The sequence below is a fragment of the Odocoileus virginianus genome, chromosome 3 (genome assembly GCF_023699985.2).
Source record: "Odocoileus virginianus isolate 20LAN1187 ecotype Illinois chromosome 3, Ovbor_1.2, whole genome shotgun sequence".
NCBI classification, from domain to species: domain Eukaryota; kingdom Metazoa; phylum Chordata; class Mammalia; order Artiodactyla; family Cervidae; genus Odocoileus; species Odocoileus virginianus.
The window spans coordinates 18,855,835-18,869,621 of record NC_069676.1 but is presented as its reverse complement, the minus strand read 5'-3'; the positions used below and the strand labels follow the sequence as shown (position 1 = coordinate 18,869,621).

The window sequence follows — 13,787 nt, the reverse complement described above, 5'->3', positions numbered from 1 at the left end:
CCATGAACCGCAGCACGCCGGGCCTCCCTGTCCATCACCAACTCCTGGAGTCTACTCAAACCCATGTCCATTGAGTTGGTGATGCCATCCAACCATCTCATCCTCTGTCATTCCCTTCTCCTCCTGCCCTCAATCCCTCCCAGCATCAGGGTCTTTCCCAATGAGTCAGCTCGTCACAGCAGGTGGCCAAAGTATTGGAGTTTCAGCTTCAACATCAGTCCTTCCAATGAAAATATTAATGTTTTAAATTAATTCGTTTTAAATTGGAAGATAATTGCTTTACACTATTGTGTTGGTTTCTGCCATACATCAGCGTGAATCAGCCACAGGCATACTTATATCCCCTCCTTCCTGAAGCTTCCTCTCACCCCTCACTGGGGTTTTGATGTGCGTTTCCCTAATGATCAGTGATGCTGAGCATCTTTTCATGTGCTTATCGGCCATTTGTGTATCTTCTTTGGAGTAATGTCTGTTGTGGTTCTTGGCCCAGTTTTGAATTGGGTCGTTTCTGGTTGTTGAAGATGGTCAGAATCTTTAACAACCCGAGCGGCCAATCAGAACGGAGCTGGCCAAAGGTAGGAGAAGGCTCTGGAAGGCTCTGGCTGTGCCAGCCATCGCTACTTGTTTCCGTCCGTGGAGTCCTTGGGGAGAGGGCAGGGCAACAGGCAACATGGACTTTCCTGGGAAACCACTGCCTGAGAATTGCCCCGGGGTAGGGGGTCGCTAATTCCCAGGGTAGCCTGGTTCCGGTCCCGGGAAGACTAGGGGAAACAGGTCACATAAGCAATGACATTCGGGGCAAGAAGAGTTGTTTTCTTTTTATTGTTTTAAATTTTGTTCCTCTCAGCATTTTATTATGAAAATATTTCAATAGAAAAAATGGACAAATAGTACCACAAGTACCCATGTGCCTGGACAGTAAGTCCCCTGCATACACGTGAGCTCCGTTCTGAGAGCGCGTTCGTTAGTCCAGTGAGTAAGTCCAACAGAGTCAGCCTAGGCACCCAGCTAATACAGTCGGTTATGTGCTCCTGTACTCTAACAGGTTTATAGGTCAATTCACACAAATAATAATACATAAAAAGCAAACACAAAGCATAAAGAAAACATTTTTAATCTTACAGTACAGTCCCTTGGAAAGTACAACAACTGGCATACAGGGGCATGTTCACACCTTTGAAAGTTCCCAGCTTGAAGATTTGTATGTAGGGGATTTACTGTACCTGATTTCAAAAGTTGTTACTATTTCACCATATTCCCTTTTTCTCTCACTCTCTCCATCTGACTGTATCTATAATCTATACCCCCCACACTGCTTCATACATATATATCCTTGCCAAACAGTTTGAAATTAAGTAGAAAACATCATGATGCATCACCTCTGAGGCACCCTAGCACATCTGCACAACTGAAGCACAGTCTCAAATACACATATACCATCATACCTGAGAAAATTTAAATAGCTACACAGTATCATCTGGTGCTCAGTCCGTGTTCAGTGCCTCACTCTCCTCACCCTAATCCCGGCCCTGTGGATCCTGTCTTTGTTTAAAATGCTGATAATTCATGCACCGTGTTTTAATTTTTGTGCATTCGTTCTGATTTTTGCCAATGTTGCATGGAAAACACTCCCGTCAGTTTCCATGGCTGAGTCTGGGGGCACCTGCCTCCTGGTAAGTGCCCCGCTCCCCCTCCCCACCCTTCCCACCCCCGCCCCGGCTCCAGCCTTGGTGGGCCTCTGAGCTGGGGTCTGTCTGCCCTGCAGATTCCAGGACTCCCCGGAGTGGGTGGCTTACGTGGGCACCACCTACCTCAGCGGCTCAGAGGCCAGCACGGTGCGGGCCCGCGTGGCCCGAATCATCACACACCCATCCTACAACTCGGACACAGCTGACTTCGACGTGGCGGTGCTGGAGCTGGGCGGACCCCTGCCCTTCAGCCGGCATGTGCAGCCCGTGTGCCTGCCGGCTGCCTCGCACGTCTTCCCACCAAGGAAGAAGTGCCTCATCTCAGGCTGGGGCTACCTCAAGGAGGACTTCCGTAAGCACCCACTCCCGCAGCTAGGCTGCCAGCATGCACGACCAAGCAAACATCACACGGTCTGGTCTGGTTAGCCACGGGTTCTGTATTTGCAAATTCGCCCACTTGCAAAAATGCATTTGTCCCCCAAGGTGGACACTCGTAGGGGACTGTGGTCATGCACAATGTGCGGAATCTGTTCCCTGTGAGGTGGTGGAGCTTGGTGATGCCCTGCCTTCTTGGCTGTGCTCAGACTGGAAACTGGTGTCCTTTTTCTGGTCTACTCACCACCACGTTTTTTTTTGGTTTTTTTTTCCCGTGCTTTCTGTGGCAAGTTTGACAAAATCTAAATAGGCCCCAAGCATAGAGCTGATGTGCTGACTAGGGTCCTAAGTGCAGGAGGGCTGGGACGTGTCTCATAGGGAAGAAATCCCTGTATTCGATGAGCTTTGTTTAGGTGAGGGTTATAGAGCTATGGGCTGTGAGCTTCCTGTTAGTGAATCAACAACACAGGATAAGTGAGGTGTCTCTATAACAGAAACACAGGAACTGTTGTGAGGTTACCTTGGATTGGCTGTGACCAGGGTCTCAGGGGAGCCTGGCCCTGGGAGGGGAGGGCAGGTTCACTATCAGTGTAGGGGTAACTATGTCAGATCCACTGTGATTGTGAGAGGTGCTAGGAAGGAAACAAGAAAAAGGAGTTGGGGTCGGGGACATCTTTAGGGCCTGAGATGGTGGAGCCTAATATAAGACCAGGCATCCCTATTCCAGGGGCTGGGCAGCAGGCCATTCAGAGAGAGACCCCTGCCCACACAGAGTCCACAGTCCAGGCTGGCACTGCCTGATAGAACTTCTGTCGGTGGCAGACACCTGCCATGTCTGTGCCATCCACTAAGGGAGTCAGCAGCCCCGTGACCTGGGCTGGCGTGACTGAGATACTGAATTCTATGTTTCATTTCATCATGATGAGCTTCAGTCTGCATTTAAATAGCCTTACATGGCCAGTGGCTATTGTGTTGGACAGCACAATTTCAGGGACAGTAGATAGTAAACAAGAAAAGTGACAGATGGTGACGTACCAAGTGGAGAAAAATCAGGCAGGGATGCAGGGGCAGGGGGCTGCAATTTAAAATAGGAGATGAAAGGAAGAAGGCAGACAGATTTCACAGGGACAAACCTTGTAGGCGGACGAATGGCATGTGCAAAGGGCCTGGGGTAGCCAGGATAGGTGGTCCAGACTTGGGCATTCAGGTTCAGCTGGGGGTAGGGAAATGCCCTGGAGGGTTTGAGGGAAGGCTACTTAATCTGACTTAATGTTTAGTCAAGATGGGGCTACTGCCAGGCTAAGAAAAGTTTCCAGCAGGGAAGTGGGGGCTCAGGGTGGATAGGTTTGGGGAGGGGAGGGAGGAGCCTAGTCCTGAGATGTCCAGGTTGGGAGGGTAGTCAGTGGGCACTGGTGGGCCTGGCTCCTTTCTGAGCTGGGGCTGCAGCAGGTCCACTGCATGGGGTGGGAGAAACTGAAGCTCAGGCTCCTGGCTCGGGGGTATGGGGTGCTCCCTCCTCATCTCTCCCTGTCCCGATCAGTGGTCAAGCCAGAAATGCTGCAGAAGGCTACTGTGGAGCTGTTGGACCAGGCCCTGTGCACTAGCCTCTACGGCCACTCACTCACCGACAGGATGGTGTGTGCTGGCTACCTGGATGGGAAGGTGGATTCCTGCCAGGTGAGCCCAGCACCTGGGAAAGGGGCCGGGGGCCCCAGGGGATGCCCCACCAGTCCCTGAGGTCCTGGGAACAGCCCCCCCCATCCTCCCACCCGAGGCACCCCTCTCCCAGAAGTGGCAGGGTCTTCTGTCTCTGGTCCACCACCAAGACCCTCTGCTGGGTTGGTCACATGGCTATGGGTTTCCTTTTTAGTTTGTATCTTTGCTGTCCTTTCTAAGGCCTGGTGGGTGGGGAGAGGCTGCTAATGTGCTCTGATTACCACGTGAGAGCCGGAAACTGGAGAAAACATTGGGAAATAGCAGGAGAGAGCTTGTGTTTAAGGACATTAAGAGTGCACAGTGAGCTGGATGTGGGGAGGAGGCAAAGGAAAGCAAGACAGGATGAATGAGGGCAGACCAGGCACTTTAGGAGGATGCCGTGGCTGCCCATGAGATGACTGGAGGTTCCTAAGCCACTGGTGACATTATCCAAGGTCTATGGGGCTAAAGAGAGGAGGGGATATTGCTTATCTGGGGTGGGTTTTTAACTGCCAGTGGTAGGACTAAAAGAGGTCTTAGAGATCAGGAGTCCGAGTGTCCTATTGTATTTTTAGAGGAGGAGACAGGTTCTGAGATGAGAGTTATCAGCCATGTGTGCCCCTTGGGCTCGTGGGGAAACGCACCCTGCAACCAGGGCTCCTCCTATGACCTGTCACTCTGGATCTGGGGCCAGATGTGGCCGGGGAGCCCCAACCCCTCCTGAGGGTGTGCCTCTGTCTCCCAGGGTGACTCGGGGGGCCCCCTGGTCTGCGAGGAGCCCTCCGGTAGGTTCTTCCTGGCCGGCATCGTGAGCTGGGGAATCGGCTGTGCGGAAGCCCGGCGTCCAGGGGTCTATGCCCGGGTGACCAGCCTGCGGGACTGGATCCTGGAGACCATTGCCGCTGCAAGCAAGCCTCCCGCCCCCACGGTGGCTCTCGTCTCCACCACTCTCAGCCCTGCCTGGCCCACCAGCCCCAAGAGCCTGGTGACTGACGCCCGCACCAGACCCACACTGACCACCAGCACTGTGCCTCTCAACTTGGCCACCACTTCTAAGCCACAAGGTACCTTCTGGGGAGACAGCAGCAGTGTGTGTCTGCTCTGCACAGGGTCGGATGGATTTGGTACTGGCTTTCTGAAGCACTCGGGAAGAGATGGGTGATTGATTAGTGATGTCTGTCAAGTGCATGGACAAAGGCATGTGGTCAGCCTTCACATTTACTGCCTGATTCCCTGGTAGCTCAGCAGTAAAGAATCCGCCTGCAATACAGGAGACCTGGGTTCAATCCCTGGGTAAGGAAGTTCCCCTGGAGAAGGAAATGGCAACCCACTCCAGTATTCTTACCTGGAGAATCCTATTGACAAAGGAGCCTGGTGGGCTACAGTCCATGGGGTTGCAGAGTCAGATGCGACTAAGCATCAGCAAAACTCAGGCCATCCAGGAGGGTATATGCAGAATATCCTTTAGGTTGAGCAGGGAGCCAGTGACCAATGTGGGGGGGGCGGGGGCAGGGTCAGAGAGAAGCTGAGTTGAGGCTATTACAGACATGGCACCCATAGGCAGCATATGCAGTCTCCGCCTGTCTTGACCATGTGGTTTCTGAGGACCCTCACGTCCAGGATCCCACTGCCCCATCTGACGCTGACCCCTCTTTATGGTCCCATAGACCTGCAAGTCTGGGAACCAATCCAAACTCTGCTTCATTTAAATGCTGCCTGCACCTGCCCTGCCCCCAGCCCCTTAATAACCAACTCTGTCCATTGAGCCCCGAGTTGTGCTGTAGGGTCTGCAGGTCTGTGTCTGCTGCACCGAGGCTGGTGGGGCCAGGGCCCTTACGACCTTGCCTTCTTTCTCACCCACATACTCTGCTGGATGAGCACTTAGGGCTCCTTAAGTCTTGGTTTCCTCATCTGTGTGATGCGCTGCTTGCCAGGCAGAGCCCTGGGGCCTCTCTGGAACCAGGGTGGTCCCGACACCAGCAGGCTGAGGTGCCCGGACACTCCTATCTTGTCCCTGCAGAGTGTGGGGCCAGGCCGGCATTGGAGAAGCCCACCCGGATCGTGGGGGGGCTAGGGGCCGCCTTGGGGGAGGTGCCCTGGCAGGTCAGCCTGAAGGAGGGCTCGCGGCACTTCTGCGGAGCCACCGTGGTGGGGGACCGCTGGCTGCTGTCTGCTGCCCACTGCTTCAACCAGTAAGGCCCCCTTGACTCCCCCGATATCACCCAGCAGGTCCCCCACCATCACATCCCCATGCACTCAGAGACCACTCAGGACCGAGGGCTGGTCGGGGGGGGGGGGTGCCTTCCCTCCCCACCAGTCTCACATCTAGATGCAGATGGGGTGAGGTGGTTGGGGGGCAGCGTGAAAAAGTAGGGGGCTCTGGGGAGCAGCTTCCAGGATGGGCTGGTCTGTAGGGGACACAGGGGCCAAGTATTGGGGGGACATGCCCCTCCCCTTCGCTCAAAGGCAGCAGCATTGACCTCCGATGGTCACAAAGCCGTGGGGGCCTCTCACGCCTTCTTGTCCCAGAAGGAAATGAGGCCCAGGGTCAAGGGGCTGCCTGCCTCACCCTCCCCGGGGCCTGGGTCCCCCAGCTCTGCCCGGTGCCCTGGGGGCTGCAGAGGTGGGGGCGGGGAGTCTGAGCGGCCCCTTCCTGGCAGCACGAAGCTGGAGCTGGTGCGGGCCCAGCTGGGCACCGCATCCCTGTCGGGCGTTGGCGGGAGCCCCGTGAAAGTGGGGCTCAGGCGGGTGGTGCTGCACCCCCAGTACAACCCCAGCATCCTGGACTTCGACGTGGCTGTGCTGGAGCTGGCCAAGCCTTTGATCTTCAACAAGTATGTGCAGCCCGTCTGCCTGCCACTGGCCATCCAGAAGTTCCCTGTGGGCCGCAAGTGTGTGATCTCCGGGTGGGGCAACACGCAGGAGGGCAACGGTGAGCTCCCCATGCCCCCTGGCCTGGGGCTCTGATCCCCCTGCTTGCAGACCACTCACCTTTCCACTACCTCAGGGTTTCAAACTCCGGCCTAAGGCAGCTGCTTTTTATTTTATTAAGTTTTATTGGCACACAGCCACACCCACTCACTCAGAGACGGCCCCCTGGGGCAGCAAAAGCAGAGCTGAGTGGTCTCCATGGAGACTGGCCCATAGAGTGGAATGTATCTACTGTGTAGCTCTTTATGGAAAAAAGTTGGGGGACCCTTGTTATACCATGCATAGGCCCCCACCAAGAGTTAATGCCTCCTTTGAAATCTGAGTAGCCCCCCTGCAGGGCACCCAAGGTGCTAGGGAACCTGTTTGTGGGCCGTGGTGAGGTTCGTGGGCTCTGGGGTCTACCTCTGTCTCGCTATGTGACTTTACACACGTCCCTGCAAGGACACGAGCCTCCGTGCCTCCCTCTGGGTGGGGGCGGCTGTGGTCAGAGCAAAGCCCTCGCCTAACAGCGAGCCCTCTGTGAGTGGCCCTGGTGGGTGCCCCTTGTCTTGGCAGCCACCAAGCCTGACCTCCTGCAGCAGGCGTCCGTGGGCATCATCGACCACAAGGCATGTAGCGCCCTCTACAACTTCTCGCTCACGGACAGGATGATCTGCGCCGGCTTCCTGGAGGGCAAGGTGGACTCCTGCCAGGTGAGTTCTGGAGGGACCCGGCTGAGAGGGACCGCGACAAGTCCTGATTTTAAGGGCTGCCTAGCACACGTTAACTGAGAAAACGGGCATGTAAATGACCACCCTGTCACACCTGACATGTGGGTGACCCGTTTTTAAGGGGAAACCAACTGGATCCAGAACATAAAAAGCTAGCTAGACCACACAATCAGGGCCAGAGACACTTACAGGGAAAAGAAGTCCAGGGAACGCCCTGGCCTAAGGCTCAATCCCTGGTTAGGGAACTGCGATTCCAGAAACCACACGGTGTGGCAAAATAAATATAAAAAATATAAAGAGAAAAAAAATTCACAGGCCAGTGTTACTTAGAAGCATAGACACAAAAAAGCCTAACGAAAAGCAAATCCAATCCACTAGGGTATTAAAGGAAAAACATCACAACAAAGATGAGTTGATCTCCAAAAGCTCGACTCAGTTAATGTCATTCAACGCATTTGTACTCTGAAGAGGAGAAACAGGATCACCTTCAAAATCAGAAGAAAAGCATCTGAAATATAACAGAAACCTACAGCAAACATGATGCTTTAAAATCTTCGTTTTATTGGCGTGTAGTTGATTTACAATGCGTTAGTTTCTGATATACAGCAGAGCGACTCAGTTATATATGCATATTCTTTTCATATTCTTTTCCATTATAATTTCAAGATACTGAATATAGTTCCCCACACTATACAGTAAACCCTTAATCTATTTTATATATAGTCAGTTCAGTCGCTCAAGTTTGGCATCTATTAATGCCAAACTCCTAGTTTATCCCTCCCTGACCCTTTCCCCTGTGGCAACCACAAGTGTATTCTGAGTTTGTTTTTCTAAGTTTACTTGTGTCATATTTTAGATTCCACATATAAGTGATACATGATATTCGTCTTTCTGACTTATCACTTGGTATGATCGTCTCTGCGTCCAAGCATGTTGCTGCAAATGACATTTCCTTCATTTTTATGGCTGAGTAATAGTCGACTATATACACATACCACATCTTCTTTATCCAGTCCTGTCAGTGGACATTTAGGTTGCTTACATGTCTTGGCTATTGTGAACACTGCTGCTGTGAACTTTGGTGTGCATGTATCCTTTTCCAGTTAGACTTTTCATCTTTCCTGTGTGTATTGTCCAGGAATGGGACTGCTACACCATATGGCGACTCTCATTTTTTAAGGACCCTCCCTACTGTTCACAGTGGCTGCACTAATCTACTCTCTCAGCAACAGTGTAAGAGGGTTTCCTTTTCTCCACATCCTTTCCAGCATGTTGTTATCTGTAGATTTTTTAGAAATATGATGGCCATCCTGACTGGTGTGAGGTGATACCTCAATTGCTTTATTTTTTCCATTGTAGTTTTGATTTCCATTTTTCTAGTAATTGGTGATGTTGAACATCTTTTCATGTTCTTATTGGCCATTTGTCTCTTTGGGCAAATGTCTATTTAGGTGTTCTGCCCATTTTTTGATGGGTTTATCTTGTAGCACTTGAGTTTGTGTATTTTGGAGATTAAGCCCTTGTCAGTTTCATCGCATGCAAATATTCTCTCCCATTCTGTAGGTTTTTCATTTTATGCTTTGCTGTGCAAAAGCTTGTTAAGTGTGATTAGATCCCATTTGTTTAGTTTTGCATTTTTCTTGCCTTGGCAGATTGACCTGAGAAAACATTGGTAAGATTTATGGCCTATGTTAACACACTTCTAGGAGTTTTATGGTGTCATGCCTTACACTTGAGTCTTTAAGCCATCTTTAGTTTATTTTCGTGTAGGAAGTGAGGTTGTGTTCTAACTTCACTGATTTACATGTGGTTGTCCAGTTTTCCCAGAACCACTTGCCTCTCTTTCCCACTTTATATTATTCCTTAGGAGGGCTGTTTTTTCTTCAGGGTTTTCTGATGTTTTGTTGCCAAGGCAAAATAAGAGCCATCTCAGCTCACAGGGGTGAACTGCTCCGGGTCACACAAGGTCCCGCAGCCCTGCGTGGGTGTGAGGCTGGCTCCACTGAGGAGTCGCTTCCACTTGTGGGCATGTGGGAGGGTCTGGCAGCACCTCCACAGTGAGGATGCTGGGTGCTCAGCCAGCCCTTTGTCTTTCCTTTCCAGGGTGACTCCGGGGGACCCCTGGCCTGTGAGGAGACACCTGGTGTGTTTTATCTGGCTGGGATTGTGAGCTGGGGCATCGGCTGTGCGCAGGTCAAGAAACCAGGCGTGTACACCCGCATCACTCAGCTCAAGGGCTGGATCCTGGCCACCATGTCCTCCCACTCACTCCCCATGGCCCCGCTGCCCGCCACGAGGACGCCCACCAGCAGTCACACCACCAGGACAACAGGCCTCACGGTCCCGGGAGTCACGACCAGCACACCCACTCCCCGGGCCACCAGCAGGGTGACCAGTCAACCTGCTGACAGGACCACCGCCGCTGTGACCTCCACCCCTAGGGGGCAGACACCACTGCCCCCGACTCCGAAGACCACGGTGGGCGCCCAGCTGCCAGGTACCCGGGGAGATGGAGTAGCGTGTGTGGGTGGCGGGTTATTGTGTCTGTTGCGGGGCTGCGTCACCACGGCCTAGTTGGGGGCCTGAGATGTTTGTCATCTCCCGGTGCTGGAAGCTGGACTTGGAGATGGCAGTGTGGGCAGGTGGCTGCCTTCTCCCCCGTCCTCAGGCGGTCTCCCCTCTGTGGGTGTCTGTGTCCTAATCCCCATATAAGGACCCCAGTCGTACCAGATTAGGGCCCACCCTATTATTAATAACCTCATTTTACTGTAATCATCTCTGAACACAGTCCCATCCTAGGGGTCAGGGCTTCCACTTAGGAATTTCAGAGAGGAGAGAAGTCACCCCATCGTGGACCCCGACCATGCAGATGCACATATTAATGGCCAGTCCCACAGGTCCCGTTAGGGTCTAAGTGGGGACAGCTTGGCAGTAAATGGCCGAAGATGTCATGACAGAACATGGCCTTCAGCTTGTGTCTGGGCCATTGAGTTCATTCTTATTTAATGTTAATCAGAAACATATGTAACTGCTGTGTTTGTGGGTCAAAAATAAAAGCACCATCAACCATAGGCAATTTTTATGGCAGTGTCCCAGGCTTTGGGGGAGAATGGGGCCTGTCCCCACCCCCGCCAACCCCCACATTCACAGAGCCCAGGCAGCCGGCTGCTCAGAGGAGGGTGTTGCTACTTCAGAGCTGCAGTGTGCCCTCGGAAAAACACTGCATCCTGTTAACTCTGCGGCTGGGTCTGGTCTCCAGCCTGGTGACGCTTACGAAATTTTCCAATAGCTACAGTTCCTACCGTGGGGCCGAGAGGTGGAGGGAGCCCTGGAATGGCACATTTTGTTCCATGTGGGGGTAGTGTTTCCAGGAGAGGGGTGCAGCTTTGGCCGAATTCTCCAGGCCCCTGGTCCTGGGCAAGCTCCAGATGGGGTCAGATGGGTCAAGGCGGTGGTGCTGGTGGGGAAGGAGGCAGGTGGCCCCTATCTGTCGCCATCTCCAGGTGAGGGCATAGCCCTCCTGCTCCCTGCAGTGTCTATCTGCTGGTGGGTGGGGGGGGGGGGGAGCGGAGGGAAACAGCTGGGTGGTGGGGACAGGATCAGGTATGTAATCTGAGCATCCTACTCTCTTGTTCTGAGGGTGCACCTTGGGGTGGGGGGGTCCACAGGATGGGGGACACCCTGGGAAGGACATCGGGTCACTGGGACTTGGTTAAAGAGCCCACTGCTGGCATCCAAGAAGACAGGCAGAGCCTCCTGGGAAGCCGCTGGGTGTGTGAGGGCTCGGGAGCAGCAGGGGACTGGACTCCTGGGGACCGAAGGCTGCCTGGGAGGAGTCGGGATGGGAGGGGATCCTGGCACGGAGCCCAGGCACCAAGGCTAAGGGTACAGGAAACAAATGCATTTCAAACATCTGAGACCAGAAGGGGCGCTGGCAGGACCAAGCGCCAGGCCCTGTGTCCCGTGGGTGGGGCGTTTTCCTGAGGTGGGCCTCCCATCCCACTCCTCCTCCCTAGTACAGCCACGCAGGGCTCCATGGTGGGGCGGGACAGTCGGCACGGAGGCGGCGCGGGCCCTCCGACCAGCCAGCACCTGCCTCTCCCACAGACTGCGGCCTGGCGCCGGCTGCGGCGCTGACCCGGATCGTGGGCGGCAGCGCTGCGGGCCGCGGGGAGTGGCCGTGGCAGGTGAGCCTGTGGCTGCGGCGGCGGGAGCACCGCTGCGGGGCTGTGCTGGTGGCCGAGAGGTGGCTGCTATCAGCGGCGCACTGCTTCGACGTGTGAGTCCCGAAGGCCCCAGCCCACACCGATGGTTCACCAATAGCAGCCCCCGAAAATTCGAAGCGTGGCGCCTCTGCCCGGAACGCCCTTTCTCAACACCCGCAGCCCCAGATCCCTCCTTCGCGCAAACCTCCCCTGCCCACCCACCACCCCAAACCTGGCCACAAGGGCTGAGTCCAGCCCCCACCAAATGCTGGGGTGGGGATGGGGGCCTCTGGCCAGGTCTCTGGGGTCAGTGAGACACTTCCATCCCCAGCCGAAATGGCTTGGACCGGCACCACCCTAAAGGCCCTCCATGGTGAGAGGAGGTTCCCCTTCCTGGCAGGGTGCCCAGGCGGAGGGCCCGGCCAGGGTTCCTACCCTCCATGGTAACACCCATCTCGGGATGCGCCTCACAGTGCCAAGGTCGGAGTGGTTGGGGGGTAGGACGGGGATCCTCGAGCCACCAGAACCCCAACATTAGGTGGGAACGGACACAGAGTATAGTGGCACCTCAGTGCCTGCTGGCTCCTTTCATCCTCCCCCTCATTCCAGGAAAAAGAGACATTCAACCGAGAGAGGTCAGGTGCCGGCCACGGGTGCAGGGGACCCGGGCGGACGCCTATCCTTCACATCCCACAGCTACGGGGACCCCAAGCAGTGGGCAGCCTTCCTGGGCACGCCGTTCCTGAGTGGCGCTGACGGGCAGCTGGAGCGCGTGGCACGCATCCACAAGCACCCCTTCTACAACCTCTACACACTCGACTACGACGTGGCACTGCTTGAGCTGGTGGGGCCAGTACGCCGCAGCCACCTGGTGCGGCCCATCTGCCTGCCCGAGCCGGCCCCGCGGCTCCCCGACGGTGCACGCTGCATCATCACAGGCTGGGGCTCCGTGCGCGAGGGAGGTAGGCGCAGCCGCCCCTCCTGGGGTGTCAGAAAGGACCCTGCCCGGAGCCCCACTGGGGATCCCTGTGGTAGCGGGTGAGCGCATAGCCTTACCGAGTCCCGCCTCACCGCTCACCTGCAGGCTCGATGGCCAGGCAGCTGCAGAAGGCGGCTGTGCGGCTGCTCAGCGAGCAGACCTGTCGCCGCTTCTACCCGGTGCAGATCAGCAGCCGCATGTTGTGCGCCGGCTTCCCGCAGGGAGGCGTGGACAGCTGCTCGGTGAGCGCACTGCAACTGAACCGGCCCCCGGGCCACACCCTCACAACCCAAGCCCCTCAGCCAGGCCCCACCTCCAGTGCACTTCCTCAAACAGACCACCTTTGGCTCTGTGGAGTTTCCACTGAACCCCGCCTTGGTGGACACCTCTAGAGAGCCAGGTTCCACCCCACTGCATTCTCCCCCAGCCAGGTAGAGGGTTAGGAGCAGCGGGGTAGAGGCCGTGTCTTCTCCAGGCCCACCAGGCAGGTCCACCGACGTCTGCCAGCCGGATGAAAGCTCACCTGAGCACTGAACCCACTTCTCAGATGGCAGTGAGGCTCTCCCAGAGGCGAGGACTATGACTTACCTGGGGTCACAGAGGTCAGGCCAACCCACCCCTGGCTGCTGGGGGGAAGTACTGCCCACTGAGTACCCTTCCTCTCTCCCCTCCTCAGGGTGACGCCGGGGGACCCCTGGCCTGCAGGGAGCCCTCCGGCCGCTGGGTGCTAACTGGGGTCACCAGCTGGGGTTACGGCTGTGGGCGGCCCCAGTTCCCGGGCGTGTACACCCGGGTGGCTGCTGTCAGAGGCTGGATTGGGCAGAACATCCAGGAGTGACCACCACGTGGCTGCCCAGACCTGGACCAGAGACGTGGAGGTGGTGGGTGGGGGGCTGTGGGTAATGGGGGTGCAGCTGAATTGCCTATTTTGTTCCAATAAACACAGCCCCTCGTCTGTAGCCTGCTGGCTCGGCACCTCCCTGTCACAGCAATGACCAACTGCCCGCCCCTCACACAGGGCCTAGAGGGGGAGGGATGGGGGGACTTCAGGGAGAGGCCCACCCCCAGCCTCTCGGCAGCCTGTCTGCAGGCTCCTGTTTATATGAACAACATTCCCTGTCACCTGGGAGCCCAGGTTCGCTTGGGAAAGAAGGGGAGGGGTGCTGACGCCAGTCCCCACAGGGGCCCCAGCAGGGAAGACACA

At 55.5% G+C, this 13,787-nt stretch overlaps 1 protein-coding gene across 1 annotated transcript in view; it reads left to right on the top strand.

Moving 5' to 3' along the window:
- The window catches only part of TMPRSS9 (transmembrane serine protease 9), a 29,813-nt gene extending 16,271 nt beyond the window's left edge, over window positions 1-13,542 (top strand). The window contains exons 8-18 of the mRNA XM_070465012.1: window positions 1,766-2,040; window positions 3,604-3,740; window positions 4,504-4,822; window positions 5,779-5,950; window positions 6,419-6,690; window positions 7,245-7,381; window positions 9,503-9,896; window positions 11,507-11,678; window positions 12,301-12,566; window positions 12,689-12,825; window positions 13,260-13,542. Of these exons, the coding sequence (XP_070321113.1) occupies window positions 1,766-2,040; window positions 3,604-3,740; window positions 4,504-4,822; window positions 5,779-5,950; window positions 6,419-6,690; window positions 7,245-7,381; window positions 9,503-9,896; window positions 11,507-11,678; window positions 12,301-12,566; window positions 12,689-12,825; window positions 13,260-13,421 (2,443 nt within the window). The 3' untranslated portion in view covers window positions 13,422-13,542. The remainder of the gene's footprint in view (window positions 1-1,765; window positions 2,041-3,603; window positions 3,741-4,503; window positions 4,823-5,778; window positions 5,951-6,418; window positions 6,691-7,244; window positions 7,382-9,502; window positions 9,897-11,506; window positions 11,679-12,300; window positions 12,567-12,688; window positions 12,826-13,259) is intronic.
- The last annotated feature ends 245 nt before the right edge of the window (window positions 13,543-13,787 follow it).